The sequence below is a fragment of the Panthera uncia genome, chromosome B1, assembly GCF_023721935.1.
Source record: "Panthera uncia isolate 11264 chromosome B1, Puncia_PCG_1.0, whole genome shotgun sequence".
Classification (NCBI taxonomy): domain Eukaryota; kingdom Metazoa; phylum Chordata; class Mammalia; order Carnivora; family Felidae; genus Panthera; species Panthera uncia.
In genome coordinates this window covers 44,037,813-44,061,303 of record NC_064811.1, presented here as the reverse complement: position 1 = coordinate 44,061,303, position 23,491 = coordinate 44,037,813, and the positions used below count along the sequence as shown (strand labels likewise).

The window sequence follows — 23,491 nt, the reverse complement described above, 5'->3', positions numbered from 1 at the left end:
CGAGTAAGAGATTGCTACGGCTGAGGTCAGAGAGGTCTTTTCCTGCTTTCTCCTCTAAGGTTTTGATGGTTTCCTGTCTCACATTCAGGTCCTTTAACCATTTTGAGTTTATTTTTGTGAATGGTGTGAGAAAGTGGTCTAGTTTCAACCTTCTGCATGTTGCTGTCCAGTTCTCCCAGCACCATTTGTTAAAGAGACTGTCTTTTTTCCATTGGATGTTCTTTCCTGCTTTGTCAAAGATGAGTTGGCCATACGTTTGTGGGTCTAGTTCTGGGGTTTCTATTCTATTCCATTGGTCTATGTGTCTGTTTTTATGCCAATACCATGCTGTCTTGATGATGACAGCTTTGTAGTAGAGGCTAAAGTCTGGGATTGTGATGCCTCCTGCTTTGGTCTTCTTCTTCAAAATTACTTTGGCTATTTGGGGCCTTTTGTGGTTCCATATGAATTTTAGGATTGCTTGTTCTAGTTTCGAGAAGAATGCTGGTGCAATTTTGATTGGGATTGCATTGAATGTGTAGATAGCTTTGGGTAGTATTGACATTTTGACAATATTTATTCTTCCAATCTATGAGCATGGAATGTCTTTCCATTTCTTTATATCTTCTTCAATTACCTGCATAAGCTTTCTATAGTTTTCAGCATACAGATCTTTTACATCTTTGGTTAGATTTATCCCTAGGTATTTTATGCTTCTTGGTGCAATTGTGAATGGGATCAGTTTCTTCATTTGTCTTTCTGTTGCTTCATTGTTAGTGTATAAGAATGCAACTGATTTCTGTGCATTGATTTTGTATCCTGCAACTTTGCTGAATTCATGTATCAGTTCTAGCAGACTTTTGGTGGAGTCTATCGGATTTTCCATGTATAATATCATGTCATCTGCAAAAAGCGAAAGCTTGACTTCATCTTTGCCAATTTTGATGCCTTTGATTTCCTTTTGTTGTCTGATTGCTGATGCTAGAACTTCCAGCACTATATTAAACAACAGCGGTGACAGTGGGCATCCCTGTCGTGTTCCTGATCTCAGGGAAAAAGCTCTCAGTTTTTCCCCGTTGAGGATGATGTTAGCTGTGGGCTTTTCATAAATGGCCTTTATGATCTTTAAGTATGTTCCTTCTATCCCGACTTTCTCAAGGGTTTTTATTAAGAAAGGGTGCTGGATTTTGTCAAAGGCCTTTTCTGCATCGATTGACAGGATCATATGGTTCTTCTCTTTTTTTTTGTTAATGTGATGTATCACGTTGATTGATTTGCGAATGTTGAACCAGCCCTGCATCCCAGGAATGAATCCCACTTGATCATGGTGAATAATTCTTTTTATATGCTGTTGAATTCGATTTGCTAGTATCTTATTAAGAATTTTTGCATCCATATTCATCAGGGATATTGGCCTGTAGTTCTCTTTTTTTACTGGGTCTCTGTCTGGTTTAGGAATCAAAGTAATACTGGCTTCATAGAATGAGTCTGGAAGTTTTCCTTCCCTTTCTATTTCTTGGAATAGCTTGAGAAGGATAGGTATTATCTCTGCTTTAAATGTCTGGTAGAACTCCCCTGGGAAGCCATCTGGTCCTGGACTCTTATTTGTTGGGAGATTTTTGATAACCGATTCAATTTCTTCGCTGGTTATGGGTCTGTTCAAGCTTTCTATTTCCTCCTGATTGAGTTTTGGAAGAGTGTGGGTGTTTAGAAATTTGTCCATTTCTTCCAGGTTGTCCAATTTGCTGGCATATAATTTTTCATAGTATTCCCTGATAATTGTTTGTATCTCTGAGGGATTGGTTGTAATCATTCCATTTTCATTCATGATTTTATCTATTTGGGTCATCTCCCTTTTCTTTTTGAGAAGCCTGGCTAGAGGTTTGTCAATTTTGTTTATTTTATCAAAAAACCAACTCTTGGTTTCGTTGATCTGCTCTACAGTTTTTTTAGATTCTATATTGTTTATTTCTGCTCTGATCTTTATTATTTCTCTTCTTCTTCTGGGTTTAGGCTGCCTTTGCTGTTCTGCTTCTATTTCCTTTAGGTGTGCTGTTAGATTTTGTATTTGGGATTTTTCTTGTTTCTTGAGATAGGCCTGGATTGCAATGTATTTTCCTCTCAGGACTGCCTTCGCTGCGTCCCAAAGCGTTTGGATTGTTGTATTTTCATTTTCGTTTGTTTCCATATATATTTTAATTTCTTCTCTAATTGCCTGGTTGACCCACTCATTCGTTAGTAGGGTGTTCTTTAACCTCCATGCTTTTGGAGGTTTTCCAGACTTTTTCCTGTGGTTGATTTCAAGCTTCATAGCATTGTGGTCTGAAAGTATGCATGGTATAATTTCAATTCTTGTGTACTTATGAAGGGCTGTTTTGTGACCCAGTATATGATCTATCTTGGAGAATGTTCCATGTGCACTCGAGAAGAAAGTATATTCTGTTGCTTTGGGATGCAGAGTTCTAAATATATCTGTCAAGTCCATCTGATCCAATGTATCATTCAGGGCCCTTGTTTCTTTATTGACTGTGTGTCTAGATGATCTATCCATTTCTGTAAGTGGGGTGTTAAAGTCCCCTGCAATGACCACATTCTTATCAATAAGGTTGCTTATGTTTATGAGTAATTGTTTTATATATCTGGGGGCTCGGGTATTTGGCGCATAGACATTTATAATAGTTAGCTCTTCCTGGTGGATAGACCCTGTGATTATTATATAATGCCCTTCTTCATCTCTTGTTACAGCCTTTAATTTAAAGTCTAGTTTGTCTGATATAAGTATGGCTACTCCAGCTTTCTTTTGGCTTCCAGGAGCATGATAAATAGTTCTCCATCCCCTCACTCTCAATCTAAAGGTGTCCTCAGATCTAAAATGAGTCTCTTGTAGACAGCAAATAGATGGGTCTTGTTTTTTTATCCATTCTGATACCCTATGTCTTTTAGTTGGCGCATTTAATCCATTTACATTCAGTGTTATTATAGAAAGATATGGGTTTAGAGTCATTGTGATGTCTGTATGTTTTATGCTTGTAGTGATGTCTCTGGTACTTTGTCTCACAGGATCCCCCTTAGGATCTCTTGTAGGGGTGGTTTCGTGGTGACAAATTCCTTCAGTTTTTGTTTGTTTGGGAAGACCTTTATCTCTCCTCCTATTCTAAATGACAGACTTGCTGGATAAAGGATTCTCGGCTGCATATTTTTTCTGTTTAGCACACTGTAGATATCGTGCCAAGCCTTTCTGGCCTGCCAAGTTTCAAAGGAGAGATCAGTCACGAGTCTTATAGGTCTCCCTTTATATGTGAGGGCACGTTTATCCCTTGCTGCTTTCAGAATTTTCTCTTTATCCTTGTATTTTGCCAGTTTCACTATGATATGTCGTGCAGAAGATCGATTCAAGTTACGTCTGAAGGGAGTTCTCTGTGCTCTTGGATTTCAATGCCTTTTTCCTTCCCCAGTTCAGGGAAGTTCTCAGCTATAATTTGTTCAAGTACCCCTTCAGCACCTTTCCCTCTCTCTTCCTCCTCTGGGATACCAATTATGTGTATATTATTTCTTTTTAGTGTATCACTTAGTTCTCTAATTTTCCCCTCATACTCCTGGATTTTTTTATCTCTCTTTCTTTCAGCTTCCTCTTTCTCCATAACTTTATCTTCTAGTTCACCTATTCTCTCCTCTGCCTCTTCAAGCCGAGCCATTGTGGTTTCCATTTTGTTTTGCATTTCGTTTAAAGCGTTTTTCAACTCCTCGTGACTGTTCCTTAGTCCCTCGATCTTTATGGCAAGAGATTCTCTGCTGTCCTGTATACTGTTTTCAAGCCCAGCGATTAATTTTATGACTATTATTCTAAATTCACTTTCTGTTATATTATTTAAATCCTTTTTGATCAGTTCATTAGCTGTTGTTATTTCCTGGAGATTCTTCTGAGGGGAATTCTTCCGTTTGGTCATTTTGGAGAGTCCCTTGCGTGGTGAGGACCTGCAGTGCACTTCCCCTGTGCTGTGGTGTATAACTGGAGTTGGTGGGCGGGGCCGCAGTCCGACCTGATTTCTGCCCCCAGCCCACTGCTGGGGCCACAGTCAGACTGGTGTGTGCCTTCTCTTCCCCTCTCCTAGGGGCGGGATTCACTGTGGGGTGGCATGTCCCGTCTGGGCTACTTGCACACTGCCAGGCTTGTGTTGCTGGGGATCTGGCGTATTAGCTGGGGTGGGTAGGCAAGGTGCACGGGGGCTGGAGGGGCAGGCTTAGCTCGCTTCTCCTTAGGTGATCCACTTCAGGAGGAGCCCTGTGGCAGCGGGAGGGAGTCAGATCCGCTGCCGGAGGTTTGGCTCCGCAGAAGCACAGAGTTGGGTGTTTGCGCAGAGCGAGCAAGTTCCCTGGCAGGAACTGGTTCCCTTTGGGATTTTGGCTGGGGGATGGGCGGGGGAGATGGCGCTGGCGCCTTTGTTCCCCGCCAAGCTGAGCTCTGCCGTCTGGGGGCTCAGCAGCTCTCCCTCCCTTTGTCCTCCAGCCTTCCCGCTTTCCAAGCAGAGCTGTTAACTTATGACCTCCCAGATGCTAAGTCGCGCTTGCTGTCGGAACACAGTCCGTCAGGCCCCTCCGCTTTTGCCAGCCAGACTCGGGGGCTCTGCTTGGCCGGCGAGCCGCCCCTCCGCCCCGGCTCCCTCCCGCCAGTCCGTGGAGCGCGCACCGCCTCGCCGCCCTTCCTACCCTCTTCCGTGGGCCTCTAGTCTGCGCTTGACTCCGGAGACTCCCTTCTGCTAATCCTCTGGCGGTTTTCTGGGTTCTTTAGGCAGGTGTAGGTGGAATCTAAGTGATCGGCAGGACGCGCTGTGAGCCCCGCGTCCTCCTACGCCGCCATCTTCCGGAACCTCCTCTTCTTGTATTATGTTTTCATTTTCTTTGGGTAAATGCCCAGTAGTGGAATTACTGGATCATATGGTATCCTTTTTTTTTTTTTTTTTTTTTAATGTTTATTTATCTTGAGAAGGAGAAAGAGAATCCCAAGCAGTCTCTGCACTATCAGCACAGAACCCGATGCAGGGTTTGATCTCATGAACTGTGAGATCATGATCTGAGCTGAGATCAAGATTCAGATGCTTAACCGACTGAGAGCCACCCAGGTTCCCCTCATATGGTAGTTCTAATTTTAAGTTTTTGAGGAGCCTCCATCCAGTTTACCACAGTGGCTGCACCAATTTACATCCTCACCAATATTTGTTATTTCTTGTCTTTTTGATTCTACTCATTTTGACAAATGTGAGGTAGTATCTCATATTTTTGATTTGCATTTCCCTGATTAGTGACGTTGAATGTCTTTCATGTGCCTGTTGGCCATCTAGATGTCGTCTTTGGAAAATATCTATTCAGGTTCTCTGCCTATTTTTTTTTTAATTTTATTTTTAATTTTTTTAAATTTACATCCAAATTAGTTAGCATATAGTGCAACAATGATTTCAGGAGTAGACTCCTTAATGCCCCTTACCCATTTAGCCCATCCCCCTTCCCGCAACCCCTCCAGTAACCCTCAGTTTGTTCTCCATATTTATGAGTCTCTTCTGTTTTGTCCCCCTCCTGTTTTTATATTATTTTTGTTTCCATTCCCTTATGTTCATATGTTTTGTCTCTTAAAGTCCTTACATGAGTGAAGTCATACGATTTTTGTCTTTCTCTAATTTCACTTAGCATAATACCCTCCAGTTCCATCCGCGTAGTTGCAAATGGCAAGCTTTCATTCATTTTGATTGCCGAGTAATACTCCATTGTGTATATATACACATCTTCTTTATCCATTCATCCATCGGTGGACATTTGGGCTCTTTCCATATTTTGGCTATTGTTGATAGGGCTGCTATAAACATGGGGGTGCATGTGTCCCTTCCAAACGGCACACCTGTATCCCGTGGATAAATGCCTGGTAGTGCAATTGCTGGGTCGTAGGGGGTAGTTCTATTTTTAGTTTTTGAGGAACCTCCATACTGTTTTCCAGAGTGGCTGCACCAGCTTGCATTCCCACATCTGCCTATTTTTTTAATGGGATTATTTGTTTTGGTTTTGGTTTATTTATTTATTTTTTGATGTTGAATTGTAAAAGCTCTTCATATATTTTGGATATTAACCATTTATCAGATACATCATTTGGAAGTATTTTCTCCCATTTAGTAGGTTGCCCTTTTATTGATGGCTTTCACCTTTTATTGATGGCTTACTTCTCTGTGCAAAATCTTTTTATTTTGCTGAAGTCCCAATAATTTGCTTTTGTTTCCCTTGCTTGAGGAGACATATCTAGAAAAATGTTGCTAAGGCTGATGTTAAAGAGATTATGGTCTGTTTTTTTCTAAGAGTTTTATGGTTTTGGTTTCACATTTAGGTCTTTAATACACCGTGGGTTTATTTTTGTGTGTAGTATATGAGAGGGGCCCATTTACAGTCTTTTGCACGTAGCTGTCCAGTTTTCCCAGCACCATTTATTGAAGAGACTCTTTTCCTAATTGCATATTCTCGCCTCTTGTGTCATAGATTAATTGACCATATAAGCATGGGTTTATTTCTGGGCTCTCTGTCCTGTTGTTCTATGTGTCTGTTTCTGTGCCAGTACCATACTGCTTTGATTACTACAGCTTTGTATTATGTTTTGAAACTGGGATTGTGATACCTCACCCTCTGTTCTTTCTTAAGATTGCTTTGGCTATTTGGGGTCTTTTGTGGTTCCATACAAATTTTAGGATTATTTGTTCTAGTTCAGTGAAAAATGCTTCTGGTATTTTGATGGGATTATATTGAATCTAGATTGCTTTGCACAATATGGACATCTTAACAATATTCTTCCAGTCTATGGCCATGAAATATCTGTTCATTTGTGTTGTCTTCACTTTTTTTCATCAGTGTTGTTTTTATATTTTCACAGTACTCTTCTTTTAGCCTCTTGTTTAAATTCATTCTAGATATTTTATTACTTTTGGTGTAATTGTAAATGGAATTATTTTCTTAATTTCTCTTTCCTTGCTAGAATATAGGAATTGCTTAATTGCTACTTCCTTGCTAGTATATAGGAATGCAACAGGTTTCTGTATATTAATTTTGTATCCTGCAACTTTATGGAATTCATTTATTTTTTTTTAAGTTTTATTTACTTTTTTTTATTTACTTTTTTTGTAATGTTTCTTTTTGAGAGACAGAGACAGATAGTGAGTGGGGGAGGGCCAGAGAGAGAGGGAGACACAGAAATCTGAAGTAGACTCCAGGTTCTGAGCTGTGAGCACAGAGCCTGACGTGGGGCTCAAACTTGTGAACCATGAGATCATGACCTGAGCCAAAGTTGTACGCTTAACCTACTGAGCCACCCAGGCGCCCCTAAAGTTTATTTACTTTTGAGAGAGTGTGTGTGTGTGCACACACACATACACGCGCATGCGCACGCCACAGGTGTGTGCATGTGCAAGTAAGGGAGAGGCAGAGAGAGGGAGACACAGGATCCAAAGCAGGCTCTCTGCTGACAGAACCCACAAACCGTGAGATCATGACCTGAGCCCAAGTCAGATGCTTAACAGACTGGGCCACCCAGGCACCCTCATTTATTACTTTTAATAGTTTTTGATGAAATCTTTAGGGTTTTCTATTAGTATGATGTCATCTGCAAATAGTAACAGTTTAATTTTTTTCTTACCAATTTGGATGTCTTTCCTCCCACCTCCAAACCCTTTATTGCTGTGGCTAGAACTTCCAGTAAGTACCATTTGAATAAAAGTGGGTGGACATCCTTGTCTTATTTCTGATCTTAGAGGAGAAGCTCTGTTTTCACCATTGAATAGGATGTTAGCTGTGGATTTTTCATATATGGCCTTTTATTATGGTGAGGCTTGTTCCTTGTCTTTGTTGCAAGTTTTTATCATGAATGATACTGAGTTTTGTCAGATGCTTTTTCTGCATCAATTAAGAGGATGTGATTTTTTTATTCATTTTGTTATTGTGAATTACATTGACTTGTGAATATTGGACCATTTTTGCAACTTTGGAATAAATCACATTTGACTGTAGTGAATGATCCTTTTAATGTTTTGTTGAATGAGGTTTGCTAGTATCTTATTGAGTGTTTTTGTATCCATGTTCATCAGGGAAATTGGCCTGCAGTTTTCTTTTTTTGTAGCGTCTTTTAAAAAAATATTCTTTTGCATTTAGTGTTTGTTTGTTTATTTTAAAGTTTATTTATTTTGAGAGGGGTGGGGGCAAAGAGACAGAGAGAGAATCCCAAGCCGGCTCCACACTCTCAGCATGGAGCCCGATGTAGGGCTTAAAGCCACAAACCATGAGATCATAACCTGGGCCAAAATCAAGAGTCAGATGATTCACAGACTGAGCCACCCAGGTGCCCCTGTTTATTTATTTTTAAGGTTTCTTTATTTTGAGAGAGAACATGTACATGATCAGGGGAGGGGCAAGATAGAGAATCCCAAGCAGGCTGTGTGTTGTCAGTGCAGCCTGATTCAGGTATCGATCTCACAAATCCTGAGATCATGACCTGAACCAAAATCAAGAGTTGGATGCTTAATCCACTGAGCCATACAAGCACCTGTATTTATTTCTTTTTAAGTAGACTCGATGCCCATGGTGGAGCTTGAACTCATGATCTTGAGATCAAGAGTCCTCTATGTTCTACCAACTGTGCCAACCAGGCACCCCAGGTGTTAACTCCTCTTTAAATGCCTCATATAATTCACCTGTGAGTCCACCTGGTCCTAGACTTTTTGTTTGAGAGTTTTTGGATTACCAATGCAATTTTGTTACTAGTGATTGGTCTATTCTGACTTTCTATTTCTTCCTGATTTAGTTTTGGAAGATTGTATGTTTCTAGGAATTTATTTCTACTAGGTTATTCTATTTGTTGGCATATAATTTTTCATAGTAGTCTCATAATCCTTTTTATTACTGTGATATTTGTTGTTAATTTATTTTATTTGGGTCCTCCTTTTTTGATGAGTCTGGCTAAAGGTTTATCAACTTTCTTTATCTTTTCAAAGAACTGGCTCTTGGTTTCATTGATCTTTTCTATTGCTTCTTAGTCTATTTCATTTATTTCTGCTTTGATCTTACCATATCCTTCTACTCACCTTGGGTTTTGTTCTTTTTCTTTGAGGTAATCCAGTATCCCTGTAAATTCTCTTAGAACTGCTTTTGGTGTATCCCAGCTTTGGACTATTATTTTCATTTGTCTTCATGTAATTTTTGATTTCCTTTTTAATATCTTTGTTGACCCATTGGTTGTTCAGTAGCATGTTTAGCTTGTGCGTGTTTGTGTTTTTCCAGGTTTTTTTCTTAATTTCTAGTTTCATATCATTGTGATTTAAAAAAAAAAGATGCCTGTTAGGATTTAAATCTTCTTAAATTATTGAGACTCGATTTTTGTGGCCTAATGTGATCTATCCTAGAGAATGTTCCATGTGTACTTGAAAGGAGTGAGGAATGTGTATTCTATTTGATGGAATGTTCTGTATATATTTAGGCCCATCTGGTATAATGTGTTCAAAGTCACGGTTTCCTAATTTTCTGTCTGAACAATCTATCTAGTGATGTAAGGTGTTAAAGTCCCCACTATTGGGGCTCCTGGGTGGCTCATTTGGTTAAGCATCTGCCTCTTGATTTCAGCTCAGGTTATGATCCCACAGTTTGTGGGATTGAGCCCTGCATCAGGGCTATCAGTGCAGAGTCTGCTTGGGACTCTCTCTCTGTCTCTGCCCTTCCCCTTACTCATGTTTGCTCTCTCTCAAAAATTTTTTTCTAAAAAGTCCCCACTATTGTAAGTTTCTCCCTTTGTTAATTTTGCTTTATGTCTTAAATACTGTAGGTGCTACAGTATTGGGTACATAGATCTTTATAATAGTTATATGCTTTTGTTGTATTGATCTTCTTATTCTGTAATGCCCTTCTTTTTCTCTTATTACAGGCTTTGTTTTAAAGTCATTTTGTCTGGGGGCACCTGGGTGGCTTAGACGGTTAAGTGTCTGACTTCAGCTCAGGTCACAATCTCAAATGTTTGTGGGTTTGAGCCTGGCATCAGGCTCTATCCTGACAGCTCAGAGCCCGGAGCCTGCTTTGGATTCTGTGTCTCCCTGTCTGTCTGTCCCTCCCCTGCTGGCTCATGCTCTGTCTCTCAAAAATAAATAAACATTAAAAATAAATGAATAAATAGTCTTTTTGTCTGATAATAAGTATTGCTACCCTGGCTTTTTTTTTTTCTTTCTTTTTTTTCTTATGGAATATCTTTTTCCATTCTTTCAATCTGTACATATATTTAGGTCTGAAGGGAGTCTCTTATAGGCAACATATAGATGGGTCTTTTTTTTTAATCCATTCCATTGTTCTATGTCTTTTGATTGGAGCATATTTAGACCATTTGCATTTCAAGTAATAGGTATGTACTTAATGCCATTTTGTTGTTTTCTGATTGTTTTTATAGTTCTTTGCTATTCCCTCTCCTGATCTCTTTCCTTGTGATTGTTGATTTTATTTGTGTTATTCTTGGCTTTTTATGTTTGTTTGGTTTTTTTTGTATATATTGTAGATTTGTGGTTACCATGAGGTTTATAGATAACATCCTAAGTATGTAGCAGTCTGTATTAAGTTGGTTACTTAAGGTTAAACATATTCTAAGAGAACTACTTCTTTATTCTCCCTTTACATTTTATTTATATGTTGTCATATTTTATATCTCTTTATTGATAATTTTCTTCTAATTATGGCCTCTTCTTTTCCTCTTAAATAAGTATCATTAATATTTTTTATAAAGCTGGTTCAGTGGTGAACTTTTTTAACTTTTGTTTGGGGAATTCTTTATCCTGCAATTTTTTTTTTTTTTTTAAGTTAGAGAGTGTGAGCATGAATAGGGGAGGGGCAGAGCAAGAATTCCAAACAGGCTCTGCAGTATCAGTGCTAGAGCCTGATATAAGGCTTGAACTCACAAACCATGAGGTCATGACCTGAGCTGAACTTAAGAGTCTGATGCTTAACTGACTGATCCACCTAGGTGCCATTATCTTTCCTTCAATTCTGAATGGTAACCTTGCTGGGTAGGCTATTTTTGATTGTAGGCTTTTTCTTTTCAGCTCTTTGAATACATCATGCCAATCCTTTCTGACCTGTAAACTTTCTGCTGAAAAATCAGCTGATAGCCTTATTGGTTTCCCTTGTATGTAACTTTTTGCTTCTTGCCACTTTAAAATTCTCTGTGTTTTGTGCCTGAGTGGCTTAGTCAGTTAACTATCTGTCTTTGGCTCAGGTTATGAGCTTGTGAGTTTGAGCCTCACATCAGACTCTCTGCTGTCAGCACAGAGCGTGCTTTGGATCCTCTGTCTCCCTCTCTCTCTGCCCCTCCTCCTCCCTTCCCCTGCCCTCTCAAATATTAAAAAGAATTTTAGGGGCACTTGGGTGGCTCAGTCAGTTAAATGTCTGACTCTTGGTTTTGGCTCAGGTCATGATCTCACAGTTCGTGAGTTTGAGCCCCGCATCGGGCTTTGCATTGACAGCACGGAGCCTGCTTTGGATTCTGTCTCCCTCTCTCTCTGCCACTTCCCCACCCACACTGTCTCTATCTCTCTCAAAATAAATAAATTTTAAAATCTTAAAAAAAAAATGTTTTTGTACAATAAAATTCTTTCTGTATCTTTTAAACTTTGACTTTTTTTTTTATTAAAAAAAATTTTTTTTAAATATTTATTTTTGAGACAGAGCGAGACAGAGCATGAACGGGGGAGGGTCAGAGAGAGGGAGACACAGAATCTGAAACAGGCTCCAGGCTCTGAGCTGTCAGCACAGAGCCTGACGCAGGGCTCGAACTCACGGACCGTGAGATCATGACCCAAGCCGAAGTTGGCTGCTTAACCGACTGAGCCACCCTGGCGCCCCTAACCTTTGACATTTTAATTTGTTATGGTGTGGACCTTCTTGGGTTCACCTTGTTTGGAACTCTCTATGCTTCCTAAACCTGGATATCTTTTTTCTTTTCCAGGTTAGGGAATCTTCCATACAGTTTTCTTAACATCTTTTATCTAACAACTTATATCATTCTAAGAAAACCATATATAGTACGTGTAGCATTCAGAGTATATATTAATTATGTCATCAGGAAGGTTTCTGGTCAACTGTAGGCTATTAGTAAAGTTTGGGAAGGGGGGTCAGAGTCATTCATGGATTTTAGGGTTGGTGGCTCCATAACCCATGTGTTGTTCAAGGGTCAACTGTGGTTGGAGAGAAAAGTTATCATAATCTTAAACCTGTAAGTTCCACATAATGTGTTCATACCCTAAGAGAAATAAATGTAACCTAGTAGAGATAAGAAAAGTTTAATGGCAAAAGATGGTTTTGAACTAAGTCTTAAAAATATGTATTATAGGTCCTTAATTTTTTTAATATTACAGGCCATACCACACCTGACCCCTAATACACACACCACAAACAAATAAAACCCTATAGTCTCCTGCATTGTACCCTTGTTCTCATTTCTTTCTTATTTTTCTCTCATTTATAGTGATTTCTTTAATGTGAAAACTTATGTTTCATTAAACTTCTTTTTATAAATCCTAAAACATATATTCAAAGGAACCTTTTAGCATATAAAAGTTGAATTTAATATATTTTTATCCAAATTAAGTAAATCTGTATTAATCTGTCTCCATCTACCAAATATCTGAGTCAGAAACTTAGCACTCTTCTTAGGCTCACTCTGTATTCAGAAAGTTACCCAGCCCTATTGATTCTTGTTCACGGGCCCTTTCTGTCTGCTCTTGTTGCAACAGACTAGTTCAGGCCCAAATCACGTACCTCAATTGTTGCAAAAGGTTCATTAGAAAACCCTCACTTACCAAAAGTCTAACTTCTGAGTCTATCCTTGCCACCTTCAATTGAGTCTCATTGCTTATAAGTTAAGGTCTAAACCCCTTAGTATTGAGTATACAAATTTATTAAGGATAGCCTCTCCTCTCCTATTAACAATACTATATACCTAGTTCTTCAACTTACTGGAATTATTAAAGTTCTCCACGACACTAGCTTTATTGGGTCATATACTCTGCATTAGCTGTTTGCCCAATAAAGTACCCCTCTTTACTTGGACAAAAGCTACTTATAACATAAATATTACATATGATGAAGCAATCTCAGACCTTCCAGGCAGAGTTAAGATCAATCTCCTCTGTTCCTATTAACATTTCAAGCATATTCATGGTCAGGTACCACATTGCCCTGCAGTTGGATGTTTTTATGTCTGTTTATTTTGAAGGTGACTTTGAAAGTAAGGACAGCACTTTATTCTTGCAAGTTTTTAATTTATTTTTTAATCCCTAGTTATATAGCAAGTACTCAAAACAATGTTGAATGAGTGAATATTTCATATTACTTATATGTAAAAAAGTCATTTAACACTAATATTGTGAACTTTGTTCCCCCATGTAACAGAAATTCAAATCTTCCTATGAAACATTATTGAATTACGATGCACTTACAGAACATACTGACTTAGTACTCTTCAGGCTTCACTGGGAAAATGTTGCAGTCAGTTTGATGCTAAATGACAGAAAACAGAAATATGAAGAAGGAAAAATGACAAACAGCACAAATTCTGAGAACAATGAAGAAAAGTCAGAAGAGCACATGGATGTGAGGCTAAACCATTGCTTAGCCTATGTTCTCCATACATCAGGCACTACGGGGATACCTAAGATTGTCAGAGTCCCTCATGCATGTATATTGCCAAACATCCAACATTTTCGGTGAGTTCTGTCCTTTGAATCCTTCTTCAAAACTTGTATTTTAAGGGGAAATACTTTTTTAAGTGAACTCTACCCCTGACGTGGGGCTCCAACTCATGACCCCAAGATCAAGATTTGCATGCTCTACTGACTGAGCCAGCCAGGTACCCCAAGGAATAATTTTTTTAATATACATTCTTTATAACTCTTGTTCCTAAATTGATAGTCATAAGTAGTTGGCTGTCTTGTTTTGGCTATATCTGAACTTTAGTTCTCTGCAGGCTGGGGCTTCACCTCTCTGATCCAGACCTGGAGCCGGACAGAGAGCAAATAAATGATATGCTTGGGAGCTTTGCTTCTTAATTATTAAGAAGAAGGAAGTGTGTTCCTGGCAGAGGTACAGCAGAAGAATGGGGGAAAGGAGTTTGGCTTGCAAGAGTGTTATCAGGGCAGAGAGGAGGAAAGAGTGGGAGGGCAGGAGCCATGTGACTTGAGGCAGGAGGCTGGTATGCCCTGTTGAAGAATTTTGAACTTAATCCAATAGATATAAAAATATTTCCATTTCATTAAGTTCATTCCTGTAGCATTGTAGACTTTGGTTTGCTCTTGTGGTCAGGAGATGAGAAATCTCTATGAAGTTGATTCTCAACTTGACAAGAAAGAAGGAAATACAAGAGGAAGGGAACCAAAGGGGAGTAATCTTAGGAAATCAAAAGAGGAAACAGAAACAAATATAGAAATAGAAACTTGGTGAGACAAGTATATATTTTTATGTCATTGTAAGTTATATATAATTAAAAAATTTCTAACTACATTTTAAAAGTACAAAGAAATAAAAAATTTAACAAATATTTAATTCAGTATATCTAAAATATTATTTCAGTATGTAATAAAAATGAAAATTAGTGAAGTATTATATGCTTTTATGCTTATCTTAAATCTAGCTTGTGTTTTACACTTCCACATCTCAATATGGATTAGCCACATTTTTAGTGCTCAAAAGGCACATGTTTCTAGCGACTATCATTGGATGGTGCAGGTCTAGAAAAAGGGAGTGGTGAAATGATGCAGAGAGGTGTCTTGTAATTGACAATCTAGTCTTTAGTGACTTTATTTCTGAGGGCCCAAGACTGAGGACAGATTACATTAGGCTGTGCTAAGGGAATGAGAGATAAGGAAATGGAGATAAGAAAGTAAAGTGTTCATTTCTAGAAGCTAGTTTTAATGGGAAAGAAAGAATTCTGGGCAGGTGCAGATTTATTTTTGAGATGGGAGACATTTATGGGCTCATGGTAGAGAATTGATAGGAAGAGTTGGTTTGAAAAATCAAGAGATAGTATTGTAAAGGAGTAAGATACCTTGAGATGGAAGGGTAAGGAATGTTCAGAAGCTGATGGATTGGAACTTTCAGATGAAAGGCAAAGCAATACATTAAGAGTATGAGAGGTGAGGTGGGGTGGAGATGCAGGAGAATTGAAAAGAGTGAAGCAGATTTGGAATCTGGTGGAGGTGGAAGAGGCACTGGGCCAGTAGAGGCAGGAATTGTATGTAAAGTGGGAGCAAGTATTTGCTAGTAAGGAGTAAGGGGCTGATTTCAAATATATGAATTTCTAGGGGCCCTCGGGAAGCTCAGTCGTTTGGGCGCCTGGCTTCGGCTCAGGTCATCATCTTGCCGTTTGTGAGTTTGAGCCTCACATCAGACTCTCCGCTGTCAGCACAGAGCCTGCTTTGGGTCCTCTGTCCCCCTCTCTCTCTGCCCTTCCCTTGTTTGTTCTCTCTCTCTCAAAAATAGATAAACATTAAAAAAAATAATAAAGTATGTGAATTTCTCAATTGCTATTTATGCTTGAACTTAATGAAATCTATTTACCTGTTAAAAATCCCTTTTTGGTTTACTTTCAGGGCCATAAAAGTCACTTGTAGGAGAGATTTATAGTAGGTTCATTCTTGGTTTCCTTCCTGGGAATAAAAGCTACTCCAAAGAAGGAATTTATGGCAACTTCATTTCCCAAAAGTTTCACAATTAGTGAGATAAGGAAAGGTCTAACAAGGCTTCTTTCTGCATCTGTTAAATCCAAAATGTCTTCAGCCTAAAGTAATCTTCATATCAAGTATGGGGTTCTGAGTGAGTCCCCACAATATCATATTTGAAGATATTGTGAAATTAAGGTAATCCCTGCTTTTTAGACAGTGAGTTTTGTGTGTTTAGAATGAAGCAATGCCATAGGCTCACCACTGATTATCTATGCTCTGTAATATCCTAACTATATATATTCTGCTCTTTGTTCAGCTACTGAGAGAAAAATATCAAATAGTAGGAAAAGGGAATCAGAGGTCTCTATTAAATATATAAGTAGGATAGAAGGAGTCAAGATTCTACCAGAAGAGCAGAACTAGGAGGATATATCAGGGAGTTACTATAAGGAATTGGCTTATGTTTGTGGGGTCTGGCTAAGCAAGACTGAGTCTATAGTGTAAACAGAAAGGTATGATCGTGAGCAGGTTGGAAACCCATAGGCATGTGCTTTTTTTCCACAGGCAAGTCAGGAAAGAAGATCCTAGGGGAAGGGAGAGTAATTGTAGACCCAGATGTTGAGTCTTTTTTACAGAAGTCCTCAACACTCTTTTAAAAGTCTTCCAGTTCAGTAAATCGAGCCAACCTGGGATAAATCTCCCTTTTGATTAAAGTCAGCTAACCAGAGACTCTGTATTTACAAAATCCCCTCACAGCAGCACCTAGTTTAGTGTTTAATGAAATAACAGGGAGGTATGTGTGCCACTAAATGGCACCCACCTCCCTTCTGTACTCCAGCTCTTGAGAGAATATCCCTTGTTTTGTACCCTAATGGAAAACCTACTAGAAAGGAAATTCTAGGGACTGTGGTTCAATCCAGCCATACTGACACATCAGAAAGTCATCACAGATGATAAAATATGTCATAGTAAGAAATGGATATTGTTTTAAATGGCTTTTAATCCTTATATTTATAAAGAGTTATAGGATTAATAGTACCATTTTGGTTAATCTGAGAAAAGAATAAAAATCTGGCCAACATCCAGAAACTTAATGGTCATAAATCAATTTTTAGGATATGTGTTTACCAAATGTTAGACATTTCATATAACTGCATTCTGTTTTGCTTTAGGCTACTTTTCGAGATCACACAAGAAGATGTTTTGTTTCTGGCCTCACCTCTGACCTTTGATCCCTCCGTTGTGGAAATATTTGTTGCTCTATCCAGTGGTGCCTGTCTGCTTATTGTACCAGCTTCTGTCAAAGTGCTTCCATCAAAGTTAGCTGCCGTTCTCTTTTCACATCACAGAGTAACTATTTTGCAGGTACATTTTAGGAGCAAATGAAATGTTTTGTTTTCTATTTAGCATTTTATTTTATTTAAAAAAATTTTTTAGTGTTTATTTTTGAGAGAAAGAGAGACAGAGCACGAGTTGGGGAGGGGTAGAGGGAGACGGGGACACAGAATCCGAAGCAGGCTTCAGGCTCTCCAGCCGAGCTGTCAGCACAGAGCCCTATGCAAGATTCCCAACTCACAAACTGTGAGATAGTGACCTGAGCTGAAGTCGGACACTTAAACGACCGAGCCACCCAGGCACCCCTATTATTTAACATTTTACATGTTTTAGAGAATATTTTGTATTCCTGTAGGTTGTTTTTTACAGTGGACTAATGATAATCTAGTTAGATTATTAAGGGTTGTCTTCTGATGATATCATCTAATTTACTTGAGAATGGGAGAAAAAAATCAGTTAATTCTGCCTAGAAAATTATTTCACTGTGCATTTGGCATAGTAATAACTAGAGGAAGTTGACCTTCACTCAAATCTGTTGGGATACACTTGCCTCTCCTGCCTTAAACTTCAGCTTTCAGTAGAAAATACAAACTTTAAGTTTTAATTAGGTAGGAATTTACATTTTCTGACTTTTTATATCAGTATATTTTACATTAACTATGGAAACAAATACTTTGTCATCTTTAAAGATTTTAAAATGTATATCAAAGTAGGTGACTGGTATACAAGCCTTAAGATAATTACATTGCAAATGGTTAAAGATACTAGAGAGAATTAGCAAAATTGTATGTGTATCATGATAAACTAAAAATATCAGTTTATATTTAGTGTAAGAGACTCGAGGATGTTAAATTTCTTCCCTAAAGGCAAAATTTGATGTTGACTTTGTTTTTAGGCAATGTTTTTCATCCTTAAAAAAATATTATATGTTTACAAATATATATAAAATGAATATAATAATGTGGCTTGCTGGGTATATCAATTGCATATAAATTCTCATCTATGGTGAATCATTCTGTCAGTCTGGGCAGGACTTTAACTTATTTTTCTATAAAATTCAAGGAGCATAATTTTTAGGAAACCTTTTCAAAATACCTTAATAGATTTGAGAGAGAGAGTCATTAAATGGAAGGAGATTTTCCTTCTATGTCAAGTCTATGAGTTTTATCTCTTTAAATCCAATCCCCTTTAGCACAGTTTCAGTTAAATTTACTTTGGCAGTGGTTTTAACCTTTTTGGGGTCATGAGTCCTTGTGAGAAACTGATACACATTTATTAACTATGATTCCAGAACACGGCAAGTTGTGCATATATTCATGGTGATTTTATTTAACTCACAAGACTTAATTTGGGGTATTATCAGCAGATCAAATTTGAGTTTGAGTAAGGAAGAGAAGTACACAAGCTGACAGGATGTCCTTTCCTTTGTATAAGGCATGTCCTGTCTTGTTAGAAGGCGGAGGAGGAGGAACTGTAAAGTATCCTCCAAACTGTGAAGGGACTTTGAGAACAAGAAATGAAGCCGGCAACTCCACACAGTTTACATACGTGCAGTTTATGCACGGTAACATAGTGACAGGGAGGACTGGCTGAATGATGATGCAGAGATGTGCAGCTGTTCTCCGCCAAGACAGGACCTTAGTCTATAGATTTTATAGACCAAAGATGTATAGGGGACAGCACTGTAGTAAGATCAAAGGGTCTACGTGTACCTAATTGGCAGCTAATCTTTACTTAGATCTTGTGGCACCATCTGTGCCTGAAGAAGGGGAGAGAGACTAGGTTATTTTGAACACATTTATGGACGGCCAAAGCAAACTTCTCCCTCCCCCCTCAATCCTGACTTTGGCAGACATTTCTAAGGTACAGATATTAATCTCCAGAGGGTACACAATACAAAGCCCCAAGGGAGGTCATCTAGCCAACATGAACGAGATGGAGTGCTACAGATGGATTCGGTGTCGTCAGCTCTCTTGCATGTCTCATAGTGAATTTTAGCTTTGTTGTTAGGGTTCATCTTTTCCTTCCAAATCAGATTTCTCATCAAATGATATATAAGTCATCAAGGATTTTTGCTTATGTGTGTAATGTATATTATATACTTTAAAAAGAGCATCCTGTATAGATTTTATTTACGAATAATCTTACCTAAAAAACTAATTTAATTTGTTTTTACTGTTTGTTTATTCTTGAGAGAGAAAAAGAGAGGGCGAGAGAGAGAGAGAGAGCGAGAGCGCGCATGAGCAGGGGAAGGACAGAGAGAGGGAGACATAGAATCCGAAGCAGGCTCCAGGCTCTGAGCTGTCTGTAGCACAGAGCCTGACACGGGGCTCAAACCCATGAACTGCAAGACCTGAGCCAAAGTTGGACTCTTAATCAACTGAGCCACCCAAACACCCCATAAAGTTTTAAAAATTTAAAGTGGAATATCTTGATTTATTGTGGGGGAGAAAGACCCCAAAGTGAAATAGACTTAGCTTTTGAGGTAGTTAAACACTTATTTTGTTTCAGGTATAAGGACCTTTTGGAAAGAAAGTTCCACTTTTTGGTGTTTTACAAACCTAAAATATGTTTGAACTTTTTTTTTGTTTTTTTTTTTGCACATACTCTGGATAACAAGTTATATTAAACTTGATGCACTTTAAAAGTGAAACCATTTAATTAGAGCAAAATCTTAGGTTGCTAGCCACCAAAATGTCAGCTTAAGTGTTTTGTTTTTGAGAGCGAGGGCATGTGCATGGGGGAGGGAGGAGCAGAGAGAGAGGGAGACCTTCTCAAGCAGGCTCCACACCCAGCTCGGAGCCCAATTTGGGGCTCAGTCTCCCGACTGTGAGATCATGACCTGAGCCGAAATCAAGAGTTGGATGCTTGACAGACTGAGCCACTTAGGCACCCTGTGTTTTTCATTTTTATGAGAATTTTACCTTAGAAATTTTGCAAGGAACCTTAACATCCCCTGTTTTTTCTGTTATTTCCTAAGTCCTATTTCTGTGTGCCTAGAATGATTTGGTAACAAAGTACGTATATTGACTAGTATTTTGCCGCTAAATTTATCATTTCAGTTTGAGTATCTGAAAAGTGTTACTATGCTTTATCTTGCTGAGTATTCATAGCTGTGCATTTATTTATAGAGTTCAAAGTTTAAGTTATTTTTAGCACCGGAAATGAAGGCCAGAACATTTCAGTTTGACAAGAGATTTTCCTTATCGTAAAACTTGGTAGAACAGTTAATTTGGTTGAGGATGCCTTATAAATAGGGTGGCCATTATAATTTATTACCCCAAACCCTGAATGTTGAGAGTGAATGGAGGTGCTAAATTCCTAGACAAGAATCTGGAACAATAAGTTCATATTGGGATGTAGGGTCATTCTGTTACTTAAATATTTTGACAAACCAAGACTTTAAGTCATCTTTTTGAATTAAAATTCAAGTTGTCCATTAATGCTGCATCTTTTACTGAAAGAAACCATTTAAAAATCTTGATTCACATGGAAATTTTCTGTGGTCAAGTAAAGAGATTGGTAGATCCTCTCCCCAAAAAGCAACTAGAAAGCTGGACAAAATTAACAAAAGCAACTACTCCAACACTTTAGAAATCAACCAGAGGCATACAATGATCTGAAAATTGTTTGTTTTTAAACTTTTTAATTTTGGATAAAAATAATGGGAATTTGTGGCATTCTAGACTGAGCTGCTCTTCCTGCCAGCCCCAGCTCAGTCAAAACAGACTTTTCTGTCAGGGCCCACTGTTTATAAGGGAGTTTATTCAATTTGGAATGGTAGGTTATATCCATGCCCAACAGCACTGTCTGTGAAAATGATGAAGTAGGCCAGCAAAGAGGGCAAAAACTTCAATAGTCTGAGGTTGTGGTGGAGCGGAGGGCAAGCACATTCTGGCTAAGGCTGCACTTGTGAGTCAGAGACCAGAGAGCCCAAACAGATTCTTGGCTGACCTTCAGGTTGTGTGCATATACGTTAGAGACCCAAAAGGGCCCACGGAAAATAAAAGCTTGGTTAAGCTTGAAAATGGCCTAAACTTTGAGCTCATCTATCCACACAGATCCATCTCTGTGGACAGTTTGTCCAGTCATTGCTTGACTACTGAGCTATGCACACACAAGGATGACCTATAGGAAGTAAGATATAAAATTGAAAATAAGACTATATATGTAAAACTGAGCAATGACATTAGTGGCCACACATCACTGGAAAGACAGACTACAGATTTAGCCCAGGCTAGTTACTAACAAACAAGCAAACAAAAACAAGAAACAAAACATTTCATAATGATAAAATGGTCAGTACCTTAGGAGCTACATTGGTAAATCAAGAAGATGTAACAATTATAAATGTATATCCCCCTAAAACTAGAAGTTCCAAATACATAAAGCAAAACTAGACAGAAATGAGAACTAGATAACCCAATGGTTCAAAATTTTAATACCTCATTTTTAACAACTGAATGAAAAACTAGAAATCAGAACATATAAGACTCGAACAAAATTATCAACCAAATCGCATTTATAGAACACTCCATCCAGTAAATGCAGAATACATTCTTTTCAAGCACATTGATCATATTCTCAACCACAAAACCAGTTTCAGTAAATTTAAAATGTGAGCAAGTGGGATGTATCCCAGGAATGCACATTTGGCTTAACATCTAAAAATCCACTGATAGGGGCACCCAGGTTGCTCAAGTGTCCAACTCTTGATTTTGGCTAGGGTCATGATTTCATGGTTCATGAGTTTGAGCTTCACATCAGGCTCTGTGTTGACAGTGCAGAACCTGCTTGGATTCTCTTTCTCCCTCTCTCTGCCCCCCCCTCCACATTTGCTGTCTCTCTTTCTCTCTCTCTCTCTCTTCCCCTCATGCCCTCCCTCCCTCAAAAATAAATAAAAATCCATTGATAATATACACTACATAAATAAGAGCATGTAATTACCTCAACAGATGAAGGAAAAGTATTTGGCAAAATCTAACACTTGGGATTAAAAAAAAAAAAAAAAAAAAAACCTCTAGGAATTAAAAAACTTCCCCAACATGATGAAGGGCATCTAAAAAAAAAAAAAAAAAAAAAAAAATCTACAGCTAATATCCTATTTGGTGAAAGACTGCATGATTTTGCCCTAAGATTGGAAATAAAACAAGGATGTTTGCTTTTGTCACTTCTCGTGAACATTATTCTGATTCTAGCCAGTGCAGTAAAGAAAAAAAAAAAACAACATTATTGGTAGAAGTTAAAGAGTTAAAGAGACATTTCATGTTTATGGATTAAAGTCTCAATAGTGTCAAGATTAAATTAAACATGGTTCCTATCAAAATCCTAGTAGACTTTTTTTGGTAGAAATTGACAAATTGATCCTAAATTTTATATGGAAATACAAATGCTAGTCCTGATCTATGCAATGAGTACCACTCAGCAATGAAAAGTCCCATGGTCTGAGTGATTATTCCTCCCTCCCCATTCATTTGTTAAAATTCTAATGTATGCTGTGATAGTATTAGGAGGTGAGGCCCTTAGGAGTGCTTAGGTCCTGAGGATGGAGTCCTCATGAGTGGGATTAGTGCTCTTGGAAAAGAGACCCCATGGACCTCCCAAGACTCTTCCACCATGTGAATATCCAACAAGTTGGGAGAGGGCTTTTACCAGAGCCCAGTCATGGTGGCATCCTGATCTTGGACTTCTAGGCTTCAGAACTATCAGAAGTGAATTTCTATTGTTTGTAACCTACCTAGTCTGTGGCACTTTGTTATATCAGTCTGAACTGGGACAAAAAGTGAATTGATACATGCAATATAAGCACATCACAAAGTATTTATATGGAATGAAATAAGGTCAAAATAGAATTTATGTTGTGTGATTCCATTTTTTTTTGAAGATTTTTTTAAAATTTTCTTTTAATGTTTTTATTTTTGAGAGACAGAGACAGAATGCAAGGTGGGGAGGGGGCAGAGAGAGGAGACACAGAATCTGAAGCAGGCTCCAGGCTCTGAGCTGTCAGCACAGAGCCCCATGCGGGGCTCTAACTCATGAACTGTGAGATCATGACCTGAGTCGAAGTCGGACGCTTAACTGACTGAGCCACCCAGGCACCCCTGTGTGATTCCATTTTTGTAAAATTCTAGAAAATACCAGCTGATCATTAGGAAATAGATCAGTGGTTGTCTGGAGTTAGGGGTCCAGTTGAAGGGAAGAATTATAATGGTAAGTAGGTAATTTTAGGGCTGAAGAATATATTCATTTTTTAGATTATAGTAATAGTTTCACTGACATATCCATATATCTTATCTCAATTTATATTGTATGCTTTAAATATGTATAGTTTATTGTATGTCTGTTATATCTCAATAAAAGTGTTTTTAAAAATCTTTATTCATATTGTTTTGTTTTAGGAACATTTTTTTAACCTTTTATATATTTTTCTACAGAGAGTGGGAAAGGAAATGTGAATTGATTTTATA

At 38.3% G+C, this 23,491-nt stretch overlaps 1 protein-coding gene across 6 annotated transcripts in view; it reads left to right on the top strand.

Annotated features, from left to right (window-relative positions):
- AASDH (aminoadipate-semialdehyde dehydrogenase) overlaps positions 1 to 23,491 on the top strand; it is a 55,688-nt gene that overhangs the window by 14,997 nt on the left and 17,200 nt on the right. For 5 of the 6 annotated variants that reach the window (XM_049630510.1, XM_049630507.1, XM_049630506.1 and 2 more), the window contains 2 exons: positions 13,423 to 13,736; positions 16,862 to 17,054. In XM_049630510.1, coding sequence (XP_049486467.1) covers positions 13,528 to 13,736; positions 16,862 to 17,054 — 402 coding nt within the window. In that variant the 5' untranslated portion in view covers positions 13,423 to 13,527. Of the gene's footprint in view, positions 1 to 13,422; positions 13,737 to 16,861; positions 17,055 to 23,491 lie in introns of those variants that run through there. The other variant, XM_049630511.1, reaches the window with a different exon arrangement.